The sequence below is a fragment of the Dermacentor albipictus genome, chromosome 1 (assembly GCF_038994185.2).
Source record: "Dermacentor albipictus isolate Rhodes 1998 colony chromosome 1, USDA_Dalb.pri_finalv2, whole genome shotgun sequence".
Classification (NCBI taxonomy): domain Eukaryota; kingdom Metazoa; phylum Arthropoda; class Arachnida; order Ixodida; family Ixodidae; genus Dermacentor; species Dermacentor albipictus.
Window position 1 is genome coordinate 250,886,235 of NC_091821.1, and position 22,806 is coordinate 250,909,040.

Sequence of the window (22,806 nt, forward strand, 5' to 3'; positions counted from 1 at the left end):
CGGCCTTGAGCTACGCCATGCTCGTCCACGGACTGAATCAGGGATCCGTCCGGCCGTGTGAATCCAGCTTTCATTCATTCATTAATTCATGTTTATTTCGGCATTATGGTTCATGTATAAATGAATAGGAGGAGGAGGCGGAAAGAAAGAGGGAAGGCAGGGATGTTAACCAGAAATGCGTCTGGTTGGCTACCCTGCTCTGGGGGAACGGAAAGAGGGAATAGAGAGATAAGATAGAGAGATGGAGGGGAGGGGGAGGAAAACCGCTGTGAGCTCGCTCACGCACGCGGAGGGCCTGAGCGAGTCAAAGGCGTTCACATAGGCCAGTGGCCCTCAAGAAAGACAAAAGTGCCTTCGGAACTTTGTGAGCCGACGATCGGTGGGAACGGTCTTCAAGTAGCATGTATAGCATGCACAAAAATCCTTGGGGCACAGACTAAAACCCACAGAAGTCTTGACCGGGTTTGTACCCGATAATTGCGCTTTGAGACAGGAACAAAAGGAAATGTTTGTATGCGACAAGCATACAATGACAAAAAAATACGTGTGAAATATAGTACTAAAAGTCTTACACTAAAAACGAATGAATTTACTTTTCTACATGGCATAAAGAAAGCAATAGCAGCCTACAGTAAACAATGCTGGTGGCTTAGAATAGTAGGCAATGTATATGCGATCATTTGTCAGCCATAGTTAGTGCGGGTCCGGGGCGAAACCCCAAAAAAGTGATTCCACGCGTATCATAAACATTCACTCTTTCTGTCAAGTTAGTAAGTTTCTTCAAGTACAGATGGTGTGTTTTAATCCCTCGTCTGTAGCGCGTCATTAGTATAGAATCGTGCAAGTCGACAACAGGTATTACGTTTAGGTTTTTACAGATGGGCCTTGTGTGTGCGATACACAAATTAAAAGAAACACAAAGAACACAAGAACACTCGCACTTAATATAGGCCAATGATGACGACAAAAGAAATACAGCGAGCAATTAACAGTGGATATAAAAATTAACACTACACAGGAATACACTTAACGATGGTCCACTAAACAGAGTTCAAAAGAAAACAAATGATGGCATACGCATGGCCGGGCAGCATCAGCAAGTCCATAAAGCGTGGAGTCGACGGCAGAGCTTTCCCGAAGAACACTGGCGAGCAGATCTCGTTGCGGTTGATGCGATTGCTGTGCTGGGTTTCCCGGGAGTCCAGATGTGACGACATTCCTCGAGCAGGTTGAGCTAATTTTAGGGGGACTACCGTGAGCTTCGTTGCAGACGCTGGTTCGTCGCCTCTTACGTCAACTACTAACTCGCAGTTCAGATGCGGCCAAGCGGCCCAGGCAATACTGGCCACCCCTCTCAGCAGGGCATAGGTTCAACTTCTAGACTGCCTAGTTCGGTCTAGAACCTGCGTTTAAATAACTTCTCCTTTCCCTATTTCCCTGGGTCGGGGAACGGCAGATATTAGGGACGATCCAATCAAGTTCACCCAATTGCATCCTGGCCCCTCCCGAGGCCTTGGTGGCGCCCATTTTAATTAGGGGCGAGGGAACGCATGATTCCCAATCAGTCACTCACATCGTACAGAGCATTTGTACAAATGGTGAGCAGTAAATGCATGCTGACATGCGGACGAATGGTGTCGTTCATGGGTTCGTGTAAAATTCGTATTACGTTAAAATGGCAACAGTTGGGAAATCCTCTGAAGACATGCTACAAGTTTTGCAACGTCAACTACCTCAAATAAACCACGTGTTGATTGCAGCAAACTTTGAGCAATTGTGTTCACAAGTTGCTTAATTAACAAAGCTGAAACGTTCTAAATGGTTTCAAGTGGGGTTAAGGTCTCCAGGAAAAGAGAATCACTGCACCATCTCGACAATCGCAACTCCTTCATACCTAAAGACTGCCAGAAGCCTCAGCTGACACAGTCGGATAACGGGTGTTGCAATACGAATCCGGCTACCCTTTTAGCAGTTGATCAATTTTTTTAAGGAGTTCTTTTGAGAGCTACGGGAACGATTTCACGTTCACGTGCTCGCTGAAATCTGAACAGGCGCTGAAAATGACCACCTACAACGTCGGCGTCACCGCTTCCGCGTCAGCGCGTAGTGTCTTGATGCCGGTAGCAGACTGGACTTACGGTGGCTTTCTACACCATCTTTTCGACATGCAGTGATCCTGAGCCGTAGCAAGGTTTTCGCCGCTAAGCGTCAGCCTACAATGGCATTAACAGTTTGGACTGTTGCCGTCGAAAAATTAAAGAAGAAAAAAAGAGAAAGATAATCACCCGCTGTCAAGGCACCAGCTATTGATAAAGTCGAAGCAGGGCCTTCAAGCTGTTCGAACGAATTAACCTTCTAAGATGACGTATTAAAGGTTCATTAAGGCAACCCGCTTTCATGCTTGACTCCTAAATTTACTCGTTATCAAGAGCACGCCAATCCGGGCGCTAGAATACTCAACATAACGTCTTCGCGCTTCGTATTGCTCTAATGTTAAAAAGATTACCGTTTCGCCATAATGCGAATAAGTGACGCAATAGCTGGCGAACCTGCCGCAGTATATAGCTTAGGCATGGCGCTGCTAAGCTCAAGGTCGCTCGTTTGATACCGACCGGTGCGGCCGCATTTCGATGGGGGTGAAATGCAAAAACGCTGTTTTAGTTAGATTAAGGTGCACATTAAACAACCTCAGGGGCTCAAAATTAATCCAGTGTCCCACTGTATGGCGTGCCTCATAATCAGATCGTTATTTTGGCACGTAAATGTACAGAATTCAATTTTAAGTTAATCGCTGGTGAAACATAACGCATAGTAAACTGCCTTAGCCTGTGTCATGCGGGGTTTGTTGGAGTGAACATTCGCTGGCGCGAGCGAGTGGTCTCCTTTTGAGAAATAAAATAAGTGTGAGTCGTATTCATGTGTGGAAGTCGCGCCTCCTCGTGGCGAAGATAAAATGCTCGGCTTTCCTTTCTCCTCTTACCTATACAGACGTAGTCGCTGGTCTTTACTATAACAACCATTTAGCTTCTTACTGCTGTATTTGTTCGGCTTTTCTGATTTTATGTTTGGGCTTCCCCATTATATGCTTTACACAATCTTTGAATAAAACTAGATGACGTCAGCGCCATGCAGTAAACATGAGAAGAAACCGAGCGCTAGAAGACGAGCAGACGCGCTCAGTCATTATGATTAATGTAGAAGATAAAACTTAATTTAGCACCAGGTCCGCAACTAGGCAGGCGACGTACTTAGACACGAAAAAGGCGCCGACGCCAGCTCTATCCACGCAGTACACAGATGTTGAGCAGGGGTTCATTATCGCAGCTTCTGTAGCTATAGCGCTCGTCAGGCTCAATATTCTCCTCTCCTGCAGAGTCACCAGAGTGGCCGAGAGGTAGAACCGTGGACTGCCAATTTGTACGTCACAAGCTCGAATCCTCCCGCCGTGATGCAAATTTTCATTGCTTTGAAATTTTCTCGCACATGCTACATCAAAACGACCAGGGCAATGAGCCAATAACAGTGGTCGCTGTAAAAAAAGAAAGGAAAGAACAAAACACATCGTACACGAGCGAGAATAAAATGGCGAACTGAAGGGCTTGCTTTTACTGTGAACAGCAGTTATGAGCGCGGCACAGAGCGGTGAGGTGTGGAAGAAAACTGGTGTCGGACTTGAGATTGGATTAACGATATTGCCTTTTTCCGGCAGAGCATTCTGGACACTATACCCGGTGACAACCTAGGAATTGAATACAAGTTCTGTCCGCAAAACCGAACTGCACCCAGCCTTTGTGCCTCCGCGCCCTAAAACATAGTTCCTCAGGGGACGCGAATATTTAAAGAAAGAAAAAACATTCACGCAGAAATTCCTGTGGCAGTTGTCTAAGCATGCGTAAGCATTGTGCCACTCGCTCATCTCCACGCAACCCGGCGTCATTATCAATGTTATGAAACATGTTCCGACCAGTATAAACCCTTACCAACCCTTTTCGTTGTTATCAACTCCATCAGACTATATCCGACCCTTATCAGCCCTTATCTGTTATTATCAACCTTATCGGACTTGATCAAAGCTTTATCAACCCTTATACGTCGGTATCAAACTTATGGCAATCAATCCATATGTGTCTTTATCAACCTTATCGGACATGTTCCGGCCTTCATCAACTATTATCGGGTGGCTTAGCGGCTATGGTGTGGCGCTGCTAAGCATGAGGTCGCGGGATCAAATCCTGGCCTCGGCGGCCGCATTTCGATGGGGGCCAAATGCAAAAACGCCCGTCTCCTGCGCATTGGGTGCACGTTAACGATCGCGTAGTGGTCAAAATTAATCCGGAGTCCCCAACTACGGCGTGCCTCATAATCAGATCGCGGTTTTAGCATGTAAAACACCAGAATTCATCATCAACTTTTATCGGTCCTTGCCAACTTTATCGGATTTGAGCCTACCTTTATCAGCCTTACCGGTGCTTATTAACGTTATCAAAATTGCTTAGACCATTATAAGCCCTTATCGCTCCTTAGCACCTTATCCATCTGCGTCGAACCATGATCAACCGGGTTGGGACTCATGTAACCCCTCATCGCTCCTTATCATCCTTATAAACTCATTGACTGCTTGTCTGTATGTGTTGCGCGACGTGAAGCGCGTAAGCCCTCAACGATAGGCGGCATTTCGGTTGGTAAAAGAACACCCCAACTGAACGCGCATCCCGCGACCACCGAAACGCATCGGGGATGTGGCGTGTTCGACATTAAACTTTCGCGAAATGGGAACTTTCCTGATGTCTACAATGCTTCAAGTCGACTCTACATGTAGTCCTAGAGATTACTTTTATTCCACCATCACCCAATCTTTCAACAAAGCCTTCATATAAACTGTTCTCTTTTGACATTTGTTTTGTACCACCGGCACAACACATTCACATGGTTCATATATATTCACCTTCAGCAAGCGTGGTTGTTTAGCCGTATGGGTGAGGCTCTCGTTACTGAGCGTGGGGTCATAGGTTCGAAACTCAGCACCGCCAACGTTTTTCCTTTCGAATTTTTGCTTTGTTTTATACAGTGCGCAGCGTTGGCCTAGATGCGGAGTCCGCGTCGCTGGCGCACGTACCCTGCGTCGGGCTCTTCCATGACTCCACCGCGTTGCACTGCGCCTACTTTTGCGAAGAGATTTGCGAAGTCACAGAAATGTGAGAAAAAAAAGCAAGATCACTAAAGGTCACTTTGCGGAGTACTCGCTGACCGGGTGGGCACATATTCTTGCAACTTTATCTAGTTGCGGACAGCACGCGTCTGCTGCTGTAAGCATTTACATGCTTCTTCAGATTGCGAAATTGCAGGGTAGGCGTGGGGAGCAAGCGCGAGCCTCTTATGAATGTCCAGGTCTTTTCACGAGCTCTCCAGGTATCATTGGGGTGCTATCAATGTTTTCCTGGAATACTGGGGCAATATTTTTAACACCACATGGGGTTATCTGCCCATATATCTACAAGTTTGGGGCTCATAAGCGTTGCTTCCAGGAATTGAGTTAAGGAGATCAAAAAGTCACTGGAGCCTAACGATTTTTATTTTTAACCAGCAAACTCACGAAGCCAAGGAAAGTATAGAAGAAAAATGAAATGTTGTTAAATGCGACAGCATGCACAATTCAGGGCTCAAAACTCGGTTTGCTGTGTCCGTTCTTTCTCTTCTGAAGCCGTCGTCATGTGTCATGTGTCGTCGTCTGGCCACTTCTTTAGCGCACCAACTCATGACGGTCACCATCGCCTTGCAGTGAAGAAAAATGAAGCTTTGTTCACCAACCATATCGGTGATCGAACTCATGACTTTTCGGTAATGAGCTGTGAAGAAAATTGAGTTGTCACTCAACCTTTCCTCTTGGCACTTTGTGCGAAATTTCCGTAGGCGCCACGCAGGTCTCAGAGTCTCTTGTCTGTATATTCCGAAGAACATGGCAGATAATATTGTAGCGATGATGGCACTGTAGCCGACGAAGACGGTGTTGTGCGCATCGTAAAAAAAGAAAAAGAAAAGTTATCATGAGAAGATCGCATTGTCCGCTGTGACAGCCTTCCACATTATAGCTCGGTGACTGCTTAGCTGACGCAGTATGTCGCAATCGTTCGCAGCGCTGCTTTTAGTGCACGATTCGTTCTCGGCATTCCTCTCGCTGTCTTGTACGTCAACGAAGTGTCGTTGTCAGGCAGTCGTCGTTTCTACTGCTGTCTTGGTGTCGTCATTGTTGCTGCAGAGAGTTGAGGGACCTTTAGAACGATTGTAGCAGCGTTGCAAAAACATGGGGAATGGGATTAGAACCGGAGAGATCGCTGAAGTTGGCGGTTTTTTAATCGAAACTTTCCGCCATTTGGAATTAAAGTCAGCGACTCCGCGTGACGCATTCTGTGCTCTACGATGACCGCTATCCCTTTGCCCACGTTCTTCGGTACTTCTGTAGATGTATGTGTCAGAGCGGAGCATCTGTTGTTGAGAAAAGAGGGATCCATCACTGAAAACGTCGTTCAATCAGGTAAAAGCTGTCTTGGTTAAAATGTTGAGAGAACAGCGGGCTACATTCCGCGCGAGCGTGTCGTTGTTTATCCCCATGCCTATAGTATGGTGCACGTTTGCTGGAGGAAACTCACACACGCAGACATTTTGAAGCCCCCGCCTTAAAGCAGCGCTGTTGTGGTCATAGCGACAAATTTGACGGATGTTTGCTCAGCTCGCAGTTCAACAAACTCCACGAGCCTTGTACTACGCACCTTTATCTTATTCTCTTATGGACGCGCCTTTCCAATTATGGGAGCTGGAATCAGCGCTAAACAACTTACGACAACGTTATGCAGTGGGCCCAAATTTCATTAGCAATTGGATATTCACCAACGTACCCAAGCCGCGAAGACAGGAGGTCCTTGTTTTCTTTAACGACTTGTGGAACATTGAACATTGAACACCACAGGAAAGATTATCTTTCAACGCTTGCGCTTTTGGTGGAAGTTTCTAAATCATACCAATACGTGTTACAGAAATCGACAATCAAACAACTGCAAACTATGGGAATCGCAGGCGTTGTTTTACGTTTGATACATGCTTGGTGACCGTGTTATCCGTGTTCGTCTTGAAAACACTGTTAGCGAGGATCAACGCATTACTCGTGGTGTCTCGCGCGGGGGTGTACTGTATCCCTGCTATTCGAAACTGCTTTGGCTGCTCTTCCAAAGACAGTTTATTGTAGTTCTACACCACAAAGAATACTAATATTTGTGGACAACGTCTGAAATTTGAATATCGAGATACGGTCACAAACGTCTGGCACGTATTGCCATAAGAAGCAATTTCTGCAATCTAAACCCACTTTTCTGCACTTGGTCTGTCAACAGCAGCAGAGAAGTCGTCTTTTGTACTTTTTCCTGCATAAGACGGAAGGCTACGAGGCTGTATACTGCTGAACTTGGGAGGCCGCAAAATCCGGCATGCTTCCAAATTATGCTTCCTGGACGTCATCCTTGACAGGAGACTCTTATGGTGACAAGCTGCGGACTACGCATCCGGGACACCACTGCAACGGCTTCACGTACACCAGCGCATTGCTGGCGTGCGCTGGGGCAAACACTCAAACTCTATGCTCAAATTACACAGTGCTTTGGTCACCATTCGGATACTTTACCAAATACTGCCAATGTGTCCATCAGATATCCAATATGAATGTCTAGAGTTTGTGCATAGGAAGGGTTTCCGCTTGTCTTTGGGAGTTCCTCAGGCCGGCTCAAACAAAAATATCAATTCCCGAGGCCCACTCTTCACCAACGCGTCTCCTGGTCTCTCAAGCGTTGGTCACCCAGCTCCTCCGGCTGAGTGAGTCCTTCCCTGGCAAAGCCCTTCTCCGAAGGCTCAGCACCAGGACTGGATTTCATTTCTATGCTGCACATGTACAATAGGCTTCCAAACTCTTAAGAACCCGAATAGAAGGGAGCAACCTAATCCACCATGGATGTTCGAGGAAGTCATTTACTACTTTACTGTTCCTGGACTACACTCCAAGCGATTGACATCGTTTTCTGAGGCCCACTATTTGGTGACCAAGCACTTGTATGTGAATTACTCCAATCACCTCCATGTTTACTTGGACGGATGTGTCAGCGTGGATTCTGATAAGTGTGCCGGGGCATATTGGATCCCGTCTGTCAGTGCTGCATGGTCCGGCTGTTTGGACTGCCTGATATCTTCGGCTATCGCTGAGAGTGCCGCTACTGCTGCTGCTTTTCGAAAACTGCAAGAATGAGCCCACCCAGAAAGCCGTCATACTCTACGACTCAAACTCAGCGATTCAACGGCTATCTCGTGGCGAGCCTCCAAACAAATTCTGTCGTGAGTCACTGGCTTCACTTTCATAATTCGCCAGAAAAGGGGTTGAGATGCCATTCCAGTGGATACCTTCGCATGTTGGTGTCACTGGTAACGAAACAGCAGACGCACTTCTCAATACGACGCTTTCAAAGCAACCAACAGTGAGAGATCCTGTGAATCACAAACTCCCTAACAGTTCGTCACACTTTCGTCGCCACATTGGAAATCGCCTCATCAGTCCTGACTTGTAAAGGGATTTAGCCGCGTGGAAGCCACCCACCTATACAGACCATAAGAAGCCAACAAAGACACCAAGGACAACACAGGGCAAATTACTTGTACTTACTAATTGAATTAAAGAAATGATATATTAATGGAAATGTCAGTGGCACGAAAAAACAGCTTGCCGCAGGTGGGGAATGATCCCACGTCTTCGAATTACGCGCGCGATGCTCTGCCAATTGAGCTACTGCGGCGCCGTTTTCCCATCCACATTTTTGGGGTATTTATGTTTTACTACTAGAACTAACCCTGGGAGTGTTAGCCAGCGCCACCACTCACAAACATTGGCGGTGGAATCGAGGGTTCGACGGAAGCCCGTCTGGTCGGGATGAAGCATTGAAGAAATAAAACGAAGGACATCGACCAAGAGAAGTGCTCAAAATGAATAAATCTAAAAGACGTTTCGCCTTCGCTACGGAAGCCTTGTGAACCATTGTGAACAAGGCTTCCGTAGCGAAGCCGAAACGATTTTTAGATTTATTCATTTTTAGCACTTCTGTTGGTCGGTGTCCTTCGTTTTATTTCTTCAATTGGCGGTGGATGTGGAACATCCTTTCTGCTTCAGGCGTCACGAGTACGTGATCTTTTTGGGGGAAGGCAACGGGTCAATAAATCCACACGTGCTACCTGAAGGCATCAATGTTGCCAGAAAGTGAATGGGAAGACGGCGCTGGCGGTAGCTCAATTGGTAGAGCATCGATACGCGTAATGCGAAGACGTGGAATCGTCCCCCACCTGCAGCAAGCTGTTTTTTGATCCTGTTTCAATTTCATTCATTTCTAATTTCTTTATTTCAATTAGTAAGTACAAGTAATTTCCCCTGTGTTGTCCTTGGTGTCTTTGTTTGTTGGCTTATGATATGATTAATAAAAATCGGGCGCCTCGGTTAACCCCCGTTCTTCTCGTCGCCCTATACAGAGTAGGAACGGGATTGGATTCGTTTACTCTCTGTGTTATGTCGCAAGGATCCAGAGACGAACGTAGAACGATAGCTAACCGTTGAAGTCGTGCTGCTGCCAAAGTTGGTATGCCAGACTTTAAACAAAAAATAGTCTGCAGCGGCTTATAATCTGTTACCAGCTTGAAAGAGAGTCCGTAAAGATAGTAGTGAAACTTCTTGACGCATAAGATGATTGACAGCGCTGTTTTCTCGATCTCGCGATTTCTCCATCTGGCTACTCCTCCATCTTACATTGCGTGCAGCTAAGTGGGTGATATCGAGCGCTTCATCGGGTCTTGCAAGCGCTTCTGTTCTGAAAGGACGCGGCTATTGGAGCGCATGAGAAGAGAGTTTCCTTATGAACGTGCAGAACAGTTAGTTTTCCGGGCTAACCCAGCATGTGCGGGGTTACCCTGCCTGGGCGACCACCTGTGCAACCGAGCTGTAAGTAGTGCTAGCCAGCGCTGCAAGGCTGTCGGAATTGAGACCCTTGCTATGCAGTAAGCGCGAGTGAAACTGAACGTATCCGATGTATTTGTTCAAAGCAGTACATTGCTACGAGACATGGTGAGAGATGTTTAATTTAGCCCCATTTGAGGCTCTATAACACAGACCCAAAGAACGCTACACGCATTTTCATCATAAGATTGAGTGAGTGAGTGAGTGAGTGAGTGAGTGAGTGAGTGAGTGAGTGAGTGAGTGAGTGAGTGAGTGAGTGAGTGAGTGAGAGTGAGTGAGTGAGTGAGTGAGTGAGTGAGTGAGTGAGTGAGTGAGTGAGTGAGTGAGTGAGTGAGTGAGTGAGTGAGTGAGTGAGTGAGTGAGTGAGTGAGTGAGTGAGTGAGTGAGTGAGTGAGTGAGTGAGTGAGTGAGTGAGTGAGTGAGTGAGTGAGTGAGTGAGTGAGTGAGTGAGTGAGTGAGTGAGTGAGTGAGTGAGTGAGTGAGTGAGTGAGTGAGTGAGTGAGTGAGTGAGTGAGTGAGTGAGTGAGTGAGTGAGTGAGTGAGTGAGTGAGTGAGTGAGTGAGTGAGTGAGTGAGCGAGCGAGTTTGCGTGTGTGTGCGTATGTGTGTCAGTTTATCCCCAATGCTATAGACTTATCCTATATATTGAAACATGCTGTAACCTTGTGCGCGTGAGCGAGCCAGTGATGTTACAGTGCATCTCAACTTGCAGGATGTCATATAGCACCATCGCCCCAAGTATTTCTGTCATAGTGCTTCTGTTAAACATTATACCACTCAGTCCCACTTTGAATTCACATCATCTCACTGAATTTACGCTTAGTTGCTCAGAAGTAGGCCAGCCTAAACAAACCCTTTCATTCAGTATAACCTGAAGTGAACTTTTGTTCATTTCGTTAACCTGGGGTTGCTTACGCGCTGGCGTTGTACGACCGCGTCGACGCTTCTCTCCGGGGCCCTGGTACCAAGTCAACCTGTGCTCGGTGATGGATGACGCCGGAGCCCGAAACGCGAGCAGCTCCGGACGTGCGCTTGCGGTACTCGAAGGCTGCTCTCGGTGGGAGACATCGCTGAATGTGCAACACTTGTTCACGGCAAACAAATCATCAGCGGAAGGAAAGGCGCGAAAAAAATCGTGGCCTATAAACGGGTACTGAAAAAAAAATACTGAAAGAAAAAAGTGACTGTGAGTTGCAAATTCTGACAAATCGCTTCTTTTGCAGCAATCGCTTCCTTCTGAAGAAGCGCGTCACTGCTGTTGAGAGTCTGTGCACCGGCGTATTTAGGTAGCGCTTACATCGTTGAATAGTTGGATCTAAATGACAGCAGCGTTACTGTTTACATTCAATGAAATCAGAAAAAAAAATACACAGTTCGCAACTTTGAGCTGGAAAGCGAAATGTATGTACCAGAAATTTATTGCGACTGGCGCAAGTCTGGCATTTTGTAGCAATAATAATGGTCGTGTTCGTTTAGAGCACACGCATGATTAGCTAACTAACGTTTCTTATGCATAAAAAGTTCTCATATTGTTTCTCAGTAGTGAAAGGAATTTGGTGATTCACATCTTTTGCGTGAACGTCGTGAGCATTTTCCGCACGTCGGCATTTTTCTCTCAAAGTATGTGTTGGCATATGTTTCTGCCTTTCTAAGGTCCCGGCTAGTCCTCTTTTCCTACTTGTGGGAAGATATGATGAGGAATGTGAGTTAGGCTTCAAAAGGTAAATTTCCTAATCACTCCATCTAATAACCTTCCACCTTTAACTGTGTTGCCGTTACCTTGAAACCCGGTCTGTTACTCTCATAAACCACCCGTTATCTGTTCTTCGCAATACGTGTCCTCTGTAAGTCCTCTTCTTGTTTTTAATCTGGACTCGAATACCAGCAAAATTAACTTATAACGTAAATATGCGTCTTCCTATCTCTTAACGTTACATCTATCAGTTTCCTTTTCATCCCTTGTTACGTCGTCGTTATCCTTCCTTTCAAGTTTCCTTTTTATTTTCCAACGCCATCCCTGGCAGACTAATTCGCAGATGGCGTTCTAAACTTGTGCAAAAAACTGATAAACATGAAAGCACAAACGTCTCAAGCGGGCTTCATGAGAGATCTCGATCAATGATGATGCCGAAAAATGTGCGAGTCTTCTCATAAGAAATGACCTGACCGTTTACAGAGGCGGCGGCGTATGGTGTCATTGGTGTACGAGTGAATACCACCAGTGGACATTTGTCCGATGAGATTTCGAGACCTTGGTTGCGGAGGTACACAGCTGTCACAGTAGCAACTTCTTGTAACCTTGCACGTATCTGAGGACGAGTCGCACCCGTATTCAATGCACATATGTCGTCTGCGTACATTGATATCTTGATTGCTACTGGCAGATGTTCAACGAAGCCAACCAGTGAGATTGAATAGGGTGGGGCTTAGTACTCCGCCTTGAGGAACGTTTCTGTAAGAAATTTAGAAAATTTTCAATAGGAACAGTAAGCAAAGCAAGAATTAGCATAACATACGTTTTGTTGTTTGAATAAAATCCGACAGAGCGTCAAACACTTCCCTGTAGATAGAATGCAGTGCCGAGGCCCCAAGGGAGAGTAACACTCCAGCACTTAAATTGAAGCCTAGTTTACTGAGCGGTGCTAGAAGAACCATTTTTTTTTTTTGTAATCGGTACTAGTGACAGGTCGAAAAATAATTATCAATATGTTTAATTTTGTAACAGAATTGGCATAATAATTATATTACCCCATCAACCCTTTGTAAATATAGGCTTACCGGGGGAATACGGTAGAGTAACGTAGTAATCATAACCTCTATATATATATATGTTTATTGGTGGGCACCACTGAGTTTTCCTGAGAAATCTGATATGTGGCAGTTCTATCATAGATGTTATTGGTAATTCAAGATAATTTCTACGTATGGAAAATTCCTGGTACCTGATCACAATTATGTACGCCGGTACTGGGAGAATATAAAGTGTTGGTCCATTCATGGATGCTCGTGCTAAGGAATAGGCCATTTTATATAAATATAACCCACAGTGACCTGGTACCCAAAATGGTCTAATAAGACTCAGCTACGTGGGAGGTATGATAGAAACGCTTTTAAGATTGAGAAATTTCATGAAGCTGTAAGTGAAGAATAGATAGTTTGCGCAACGCGAGAATCCGTTACCAAAAGCTCAGCTTCAAAAACGGGAGTAAAATATGGAAGATTCTTGTTGCTGTTGTTGTTGCCTGGAACGTCCCATGCATAGTGTGCAATTCGCTCCTTGCTCCCCACTTGGCTGCTTCTGTAGCCGATTTCTTAACTTCCAGCCTCTTGTTCTGCTTGTCTATTCGGGCGCCTACTCAGTGGTCTATACCCACTCTGGGTGATTGACCAAGAATATTCACATACCTAAGGAAACATGCCCAGTAGCACATGCACAGGGGTACAAGTTGTATATTCGGCAAGACATCGGCAGCCAACACCCACAAAGTGCGGGAAAGAAGCAAAGAAGGCTTCGCTCTAATAATACTAAACGTGGATAGTGCAAAATAGACACGGGGGACGAAAACGAGACGGCACGAGCTGTGTTCGTCCCTTCTTGTTTTCGCCCCCGTGTTGCTTTTGCACTGTTCACATTTGGTATGGATTACCAGCTAGTCCAGACAGCCACCTTACTAAGTGATTTGCATAACAATGACCAATTTGTGAAGTTTCATTTCGCTCAAGCTAACTGAAGCTCTTCGTCGCTGGTGAAGATTATGCGCACAAATACCTGTTCGTCTCGAGCTGTTCAATCTGATACCCTTGCGCAACGCCTTCACATATAAAATATAATCTAAAGAATAAGCGACCGTTGCAAGAAAAGACACTAGTGGGAACAGAGTGATGAAAGTCGTCGCTGATTTCTTGAGGCGTTGTACCAACCGCTACCACACAGTATTGTCTATATACGCTCTCGATGGCGTCGCTTAGAAGTGAAAGTTTATATCCAAGTTGTTTTCATTTCTTTATTCTTTTTTCTCAGCCTGAATATTTCCTCTGGAATAGACAGGCGTCATACTTTCGAAGAAGTCGATGACAAAACTGACAAAAACATGACAAAAACAGGGAGAAGCGTAAATGGAAAACGTTGTGTCGTTGCCACGCGTCGGGATACGGCCACGAGTGCACGTTTGACCTTGTATTTTCCTCCAGAAGTATGCCGCAGAAAAACAGTTTTCATGCAGCAATAGCTAATCTTTTTGTGCTTTGACCAGCAGGTCCAAAAACTGATGATGCGAATTCAACTGTACCTTATTTAACTCCTCAGAAAGTCTTTCTGACAACCAATGCCGCTGCGCTTTACCTGACACGCACTGTGCTGATATGCCGCCTTCTCTCCTGCTATGCAGAAGACCAGGCAGCCCCGTCGACGCCTATGCTTGACAGCGGTGAAGATGGCTACATCGTAGACACGTCGATGCCTCCCTGTGCCGTCAACGACTCGGCGCAGCGACTTGTCGGCATTTCCGTGGAGACCTTCGTACTCGACATGCTCAAGCACGCCGAGGTGAGTATACGCTCACAACAGTCAGCCACCGCTTATAGATCGACCTTAATACATTTTCCATCACGGTGCGAGAGTCATTTCCCCTCCTCTGCTTTCGGGCGCTCATTGCATGGTTGTTGGCAAGCAGTGTTGCTACTTTAGCGATTTTGTTGCTAGATTTAGCGATTTTCTTGTCTCTTTAGCTACATATTTTTTCTATTTTGCGACCAGCGACGTTTTTCAGCGACGTGACAGAACAAGTGGAGAGATTTTAGCGACGTCAAAGTTCGGAAAGTTGCTTCGCAAATAGCATTTCAGAACGAATTTTGATGCGAAAGCGTCAAATGGCACATTGAGCGAAAAAGCCGGCTTCTGTCATCTGGACAAGCGAAAAACGGCACCTAAATTCCCATTGGCTGCGACGCCACGTCACGTGGGCGCTTCGACGGAGCCATGGAGGAAAGAAACAAAATAGGAGAGGAGAGGCCCTGACGTCACGTTTTTGAAGCGGCAAATGCAGCCATGTTGGTGGGCCCATCTCCCTTCGCGCCTCCAATCAGCTCGTCGGAGAAGATAAGCGCGAGCTTTGAACTTGTATTGCTACGAGCCACCGGAAGTGTGTGCAGCTGATGCGCGTCAGAACAAGGCCTACGAAACTTACGTAAAAGTTTTACTGAAGCAGACGTGCTCCTGTGCTTTCTCGTGGCATGCTGAAGAAGAGGACGACGATCAGCGCGTGATTACTTGAGTGTGTCTCTTGCTGACTAAGCGAAAAGAAAGGGAGTTAAACGAGGGGCCCGATTTTTATTAATCATATCATAAGAAGCCAACAAATAATGACACCAAGGACAACACAGGGGAAATTTTTTGTACTTGCTAATTGAATTAAAGGCATGATAAATTAATGAAAATGTCAGTGGACGAAAAAGCAGCTTGCCGCAGGTGGGGAACGATCCCACGTCTTCGCATTACGCGTGCGATGTTCTACCAACTGAGCTACCTCCGGCCCAACTGGCATTGTACAGTATGCTTAGAGTAAAAGTGATTTGCCTGGATAGCACTTGGGCGGAATCAAATCGATTTTGTTACTGCAAAGCCAGAAGGTTAACTTTCGAGTATCAACAGGTTCATTCTGACATGTTTTGGGTTCCAGTTGCCTTGCAATGTGTATCCGCTCCTATCGCTGGCGGCTTCCGTCGTTGACAGCCGTGGCACGTTCGGACGTAGTGCACAACGTCAGCCTATAGAAACGGACTACGCGTGCGCGCTCTGGGCACATCTACTACAGTCCACCCGTGAACAAGTATGCAGTGTTCGCGAAACACTCGCAAGAAAGCCAAGCCTGGCAGCTATCGCAACGCAAACAGATGTACGCGTAGTAAAACGGTAAAAGCTTTGAGAAGGAATTAGGAGAGGGATTATCGTGACCTTGAGCGCAAAAAATAGCTCAGCCTTCCCTTCTACATTCACTTCTGCTTTTTAAATCTTCATTAAACATTTCCGAGTATGTCCGCGGTGACTTTTATGCCTTGTGTAGTGTATAGTTGTGTCGACAGGTTTGCGGCACTGTCCACAATGTCCGCGACACAACTGTCCTGCCAAGAGGCCTACCTTGGTAATCCCCATAAAGAACCCACCAAATTTTTCTGCCTTTCGTTCAGCTGCCGCCTTTCTCTTGCACTGGAAACCCTAAGGCCGCGTTTCGCACTGGAACTGTTCTCCAAAACCGCGAGTCAACAAGGGAAGCGCGCATCCTCTCCCGCCGCCAGGGATGGCCGCTGATTTGTGTCGGAAGGATTCTACAGTGGGCTTATCGCCTAAGCCCACGGACGGCGGAGGAACGGCGCGGTCTCATTTTGATGCCCCCTTCGCGCCCTGTGCTCCCAGCCAGGGTCGAGGCGGCCTCCAAGGGCCTTGCCGAGCCACGCAAGGCACTAGCCGCTCGCTGCTGCTTGACCCCGTGCAGCGCCCTCCTCCGCTCGTACTTCCCCCTCGCCGGGCGGCGTTGTGCAAAAGACATTCGCTCACATGGGCAGCGTTAATGACCTGCTTAATAACGCGGCCACTATATAGAACCACGTGCGGGTTGGCGCCTTTTGTGCGCGACTCTCCCTGCCTCGTGGTTATTATTTTCCTGGCCGCGGGGGAGAGCGGCCGTTAATCTTTGCCGGCCCGTATAGAACGCTCACGCCGCGAGTGGCTCCTGTCTCTCGGTGCCCCAAGCCTGGGCTTCGCTCCCTTCGCCTCCCTGGAACTGTTTACTGTGCTCGCGCCCACCCATACCTTCCCTCCTGTTAGTTGCCAGCACCGCAGAGCGTACGCTGCAGCGAGAGAACAAAGAACTGGGAAACAGACGCTCGCAGAACTCAAAGAAAGGTACAACGCGACGCGTGTGTACTGGCGGGAGCATGCACACGAGCGAAGCCACCGTAATGAACAGCATCGGGCGAGCGTGCCGGGCCGCGGGCGTGTTCGGAATATGAACAGGAAACACTTCCGGCAATGAGCATCGCTTGTGCGTCTGCCGCATAAACGTCACTTTAGACCCGAAAAATTAATTTGTCAGGAGCACTGCCAGCGTGACGGCTTTATTTTCTTCTTTTAGATGTCCCTCTCTGTTCTAGGCTTCTTCTTTAGCTTCGGAGTAACGACGTTTTAGCTGATAGAAGGTGAGCCAATAGCGTCGGTCCTCTTACTTTCTTTAATCAAAGTGTTCTAAGAAAAGCGTTCTTCTGCTCATAACTAATAACAAATATTGACTGAACGACGCGCGATTTCAACGAAGCATCATTTCCGGCACTTTAACAGGCCTAGAAATTAGGTTCAAGCAATAACACCATGCCGCTGATATGTTGCCTGCCCCGAGACGGGGTTCTTTAATGCGATAGCATCATACAGGTTGAAACTTGGCCATCGGAGTTGGACACTAGTTTGTAAAAGGGAGTGAGTTGATCGATCCAGATACCACTACAGGATCTGTTTCTCTTGCGGGTTTTAAGAACAAAATTCGGTCTCAGTCCATCTATAGGAGGTATGTCGCCGGTAAAACCCCTCAATCTCCCAAAGTAGCGCCATTCACTTACCTCCTCCTCCGCTCGGCGCGGCCTCGACGGTGGCGCCGCCAGTGGTGGGCCTGCCGTAGCAGACGACGGCTAACACGCTACGGGAGGAAATCCGCGGAAAAGTTCGTTCGAGTCCTGCGGAGCAGTTTTTTCAATCTAGATCTTGCTTTGTCAGTCGGTAACTGGCCTTAAGAATGTCGTGTCGGATTTGCGGAAGAAATAGAGAAAAGCACTATTATTCAAGGCGCATTTAAGGCGTAAAGCGCGCGCACGTTGAAAGTTCGTGTTGCTGAAACACGACAAAAGCACGCGGTGTGCTCAGACACGCGAGTAATTACCAGAGTTTCAGGTTTTGACAGCGTGAAAGTATGTGCACGTGGTTTCGTAGGTTAATTTACGTACCTGCAGGATGCTTTTGTTCGGCCGGCGCGTGAGAGATTCCGACTGTCTGCGGTTAGCAATGCCTGGCAGCAGGGCCGTTTCTGTTCCGCGCCTTTTACAGATGTACGTAGCTCATGCACAGGTTGTGGTGGCCATGAGCAACGTTTTCACACATAGGCGGTATAGATAATCTGAACAACGTACCAGCATATGAAATCGTTATTTATTTATTACAGTGCGAATGGTTAGAATTTGGTAGAAAAAAAAGAAGGAACTTGATGGGACAACTGGAAAGAGGTTCAGAAAATAATTATCCCCCTCCCCTCATTGGCACCAGCAACACTCTTGTTGAAGTGCTAATTTTATCTCTGTATACTACGTGCGTCTGTATTCTTTTGCGTTGTAAGTTTTCACAAGGAAGCAGTGTTGCGTTAACGGGAACAGTCAAGGCACACAAGACAGAAAAAAAGTTGATTCTTGGGTTTTACATCCCAACACCACGATCTCATAAGGCACGCCATAATGGGGGCTCCGGATTAATTTTTTTCCAGCTGGGGTTCTTTAACGCGCCCCCAATGCACTGGACACGGGCCCGTTTTGACACGGGCGTCAAAAGAAGAGGTTGGAGGAGCCGTGGCACTTACTTCACAAAGCCGCGCGTTCTTTGCCACTTGCTCGAAGTCAGCCCGCCCGATCTTGTGAATCCACACTTTTCTTCGTTTTGCGTTGCGCCCGGCGGATGGTAAAGCAAAAAGCTTTTTGCCGTCACTGGGTCTGTTGTGGCAACCGTAGGCGCAGCAGCACGGCATCGCAATTAAGCACTCGGCCCTAACACATTGTATAAAACTACCGCGCTCCTTCAAACCGCCTGCCGTACTTTCGTCGCGTAGGCCCAAGAATGGGGGTCGCAGCGCGCTGGAAAGAAAAGATATACAAAAGCGCGGCGCCTGCTCTGCGCCGGAAAGAAAAAAATATACAAAAGCGCGGGGCATGCTTTCACGTGACACAGATTGGCCAATGGGGGAGCGGAGGAGGCTGGGGCGACAGGAGGGGTGGAGGAGGAAGCGCCTGGGTGAGCGGGGTGGCGGAAAGATCTAAGAATGGCGCTACTTTTGGAAAATTGAGGGGCTTTAGTCGCCGGAGGAGCGACTCGCGGGGTGAGAGCGATGGAGCGGGGAAGGATAAGAACCAGCAGTGGTGTGACGCAAGAAGCACGTGACAGGAGGAGCGATAGTGGTTGTACGAGTGTTCGGTGGGCACGTTATAGCGTGCAATGCTCTCCATCATACTGTGGAGAACCATAATGTGCTCTAAGACAGATAAAATGGCAAGCGTGCCGAATTTTGATCGAGGACAAGTGGAGACATGAACATACCGACTCCCTTGCAGACATGATCATATATGATCATGTCTGAAGCGCTTGTATACAAGCGCTTCAGGCTTCTACGCGGACGTATACAGCATCTACAAGACGCGCAGGTTTGTACCAAGAATTGGAGAGGCTTCCGATGATCCGCCGACGGCCGAGAGATGATATAGGCATACTAAGTCCATTTATGACCTGAGGGAAGCTTGACGAGTTCAGAAGAAAATTCAGCTTTAGATGAACAAACTTCAGAACCAAAGATCGAAAGGCTTCTACGAATCGCTCGACTCTCGCAAGCCATTATCGCCCATGTGGCGAACTCTTCAGGGTCTTCGCTCACTTCTACAGCAACGTCGTCCTTTCACAGCGCTGGCTCAACATCAAAGTCGTCCAGAGATGGAGGTCATGGGAGAATTTTATGCGAAAATTACTTGCGAGTTCTATCTTCGGGTGGACTTCACGCTACATGACGTTGCCATCACGAGAGGTCAAAGCATGGAAGGGCCTTTCTCTATGCAAGAACTACAAGCGGCCTTGGTTGAGTGCAGGCGGTCGTCATCACCCGGTCCCGAGTGTCCTACGCTGCCTTAAGACACCTAGTTTCAACAGCACAATGCTGTCTTCTGGATATCTTCAGTCAATCTTGGCATGATGGCATAGTCCCCGATGAGGGGAAGTGTAGTCGACTGGCGACTCTACTGGAGCCTCGGAAGCTTTCGCTGGGCCTTACCTTGTACCGGCTGATTACACTTGTGAGTTGAATCGGTGAGGTCATAGAGAAGACGTTGTTGACACGTATGTAGTGGTATCTCGAATAACTCTTAGCCTGAGGATATGGCTTGTTTTCGACATGGACGTTCTTCAATTAACAGCGGCATTTCTCTTGTGGCCTCCGTGCAGCAACAAAAAGCTATGAAGCGCCTCTCTGTGGCACTTTTCTCAGACATAAAATGCGCCTACGACAACGAAGCCCACGAAGCCATTCTCCAAGCTCTTGAGGCTGCAGGACTTGAAGGCCACGTCTTTAGCTGGGTTAGGTGCTATCTCTCACGGAGATCTGTGTTTCTCCTTACAGAAGATGGCCCGACAAATAGACATATCTCCAATCGTGGTGTCCCACAAGGCAATGTGTTCAGCCCGACCCTTTTCAATCTCGTTCTAGTGGGGCTCGCCGAAACGCTACCACAAACGGCTAACGTCTCGCTTTTCGCTGACGATGCTTGCATCTGGGCATCCGGCGTGACAAGGTCACAAGTGCTCGCCAGAACGCAGACAGCGGCAACCCTGACAGCGGCATAACTTCGCCGAATAGGTCTGGTGACATCTACAAAAAAAATGTGCACTAGTGGCATTCACATGAAAACCGACGTATATTTACCCGATGTGTGTGGAGGGCCAGTCAAGTGTACAAGAAAACCCACAGATTCTTAGGCCTTATTGTGGATCGTGACCTCACCTGGAGAGAGAGAGACAATTGATAAGAGAAATGTAGGGAGGTTAACCAGGCTGAGCCCGGTAGGCTACCCTGTACCGGGGAAGCGGGAAAGGTGATTGATACAGGAGAAGGAAGAAAGAAGGTCACAGCCTCCACTGTTATGCACACAAGCGTGCACCACTGAGTCAGTCACAAGTGATCATGCAGACTGACGCATTTCAAGAAATGCACCAGCACCTTTGTGGCCTTGCACATAGCAGACCCACGAGGCCACGGGCCCAAGATCTCTTCTGTGAAAGGACGGTCGTCTAAGTGCTCCAAAGCTGTATGAAGGGCACTCCTCTCGTCTTTGTATGTAGGGAAGTAACACAGGTTATGTTTGGTCGTTCGGCACCACATATGCTGCACTTCGGACTATCAATTCCAGTTAGGAATGAGTAGGCGTTTTTGAAAGAGACTCGTACTCGCAAGCGGCACAGTAGCATTTCTTCCCGTCCGTTATAACCCGGTAAAAGTTGCAATATCATATGCGGGTCGATATATGATATGTTGCATATGATATGCAATATCATATATGCAATACGGGGTAGGATTCCTAATCCATAAAGACATAGCGGGCAACATTGACGAATTCTACAGCATCAACGAGAGGGTAGCAGTAGTCGTAATCAAACTCAATAAGAAGTATAGATTAAAAGTAGTACAAGCCTACACTCCAACATCCAACCACGACGATGAGGAAGTGAATCAGTTTTATGAAGGTGTTGAATTAGCGATGAGAAAAGTGAAAACGCGGTATACAGTAATAATGGGGGACTTCAATGCAAAAGTGGGGGAACCGCAGGCGGGTGAACAGGTACTTGGCAACTACGGTGTCTATTACAGGAACGCTAGAGGAGAGATGCTGGTAGAATTCGCAGAAAGGAATAAACCGAGAATAATGAACACTTTCTTCAGGAAACGTAGCAACAGAAAATGTACCTGGAAAAGCCCTAATGGTGTAACAAGAAATGAAATTGACTTGATACTTTCTGCTGATCCCAGCATAGTGTAGGATGTAGAAGTAATAGGTAGGGTAAAGTGAAGTGATCATAGGTTAGTGAGGGCTAGGGATTCACCTCGATTTGAAGAGAGAAAGAGTTAAATTGGTCGAGAAAAAACAGGTCAACTTAGAGGCAGTAAGGGTAAAAGCAGACAAATTTAGGCTGGTACTTGCAAACAAATATGCAGCCTTAGAACAGAGAATGATGATGATGACATAGAGGTAATGAATGAAACTGTAACGAGGCTGGCTTCAGAGGCAGCAATTGGAGTGGGAGCCAAGGCGCCAAGGCATCCAGTAGGCAAGCTCTCCCAAGTAACAAAAGACCTAATAAAGAAACCAGAAAGAATGAAAGTGTCCAACTTAAGAGATAAGATAGAATTCGTGGAACTGTCAAAACTGATCAACAAAGCGAAAATAAGTGATATTAGAAATTATAACGTGAGAAAGGCTGAAGAATCCGTGAAAAATGGATGCAACCTGAAATCAGTGAGAAGGAAACTTGGCATAGGACTAACCAAGATAAATGCACTGAAAGATAAGCAGGGTAACATCATCAGCAATCTCAAAGGTATAATAAAAGCAGCGGAAGAATTCTATACTGACCTTTACAGTACCCAGAGGACTCACGAGCACTCTATTCGAAACAATAATGAACACTATACAGAAACTCCTCCTATAACTAGAGATGAGGTCAGAAAGACCTTGCAAGGCATGAAACGGGGAAAAGCGGCAGGAGAGAATGGAATAACAGTCGATTTAATCAAAGATGGAGAAGACACAATGCTAGGAAAACTGGCGGCTCTCTATACGAAGTGTCTATCGACTGCTAGGGTCCCAGAAAACCGGAAGAATGCAAACATTATACTAATCCACAAGAAGGGCGACGTTAAAGAACTAAAGAAATATAGGCACATTAGCTTACTCCCAGTATTATATTAAATATTGACCAAAATAATCTCC

General features: G+C 46.9%; 1 protein-coding gene across 1 annotated transcript in view; it reads left to right on the forward strand.

Annotated features, from left to right (window-relative positions):
* Window positions 1–22,806, forward strand: part of LOC135900843 (uncharacterized) — a 715,897-nt gene that overhangs the window by 453,480 nt on the left and 239,611 nt on the right. The window contains exon 10 of the mRNA XM_065430427.2: window positions 14,421–14,578. Coding sequence (XP_065286499.1) covers window positions 14,421–14,578 — 158 coding nt within the window. The remainder of the gene's footprint in view (window positions 1–14,420; window positions 14,579–22,806) is intronic.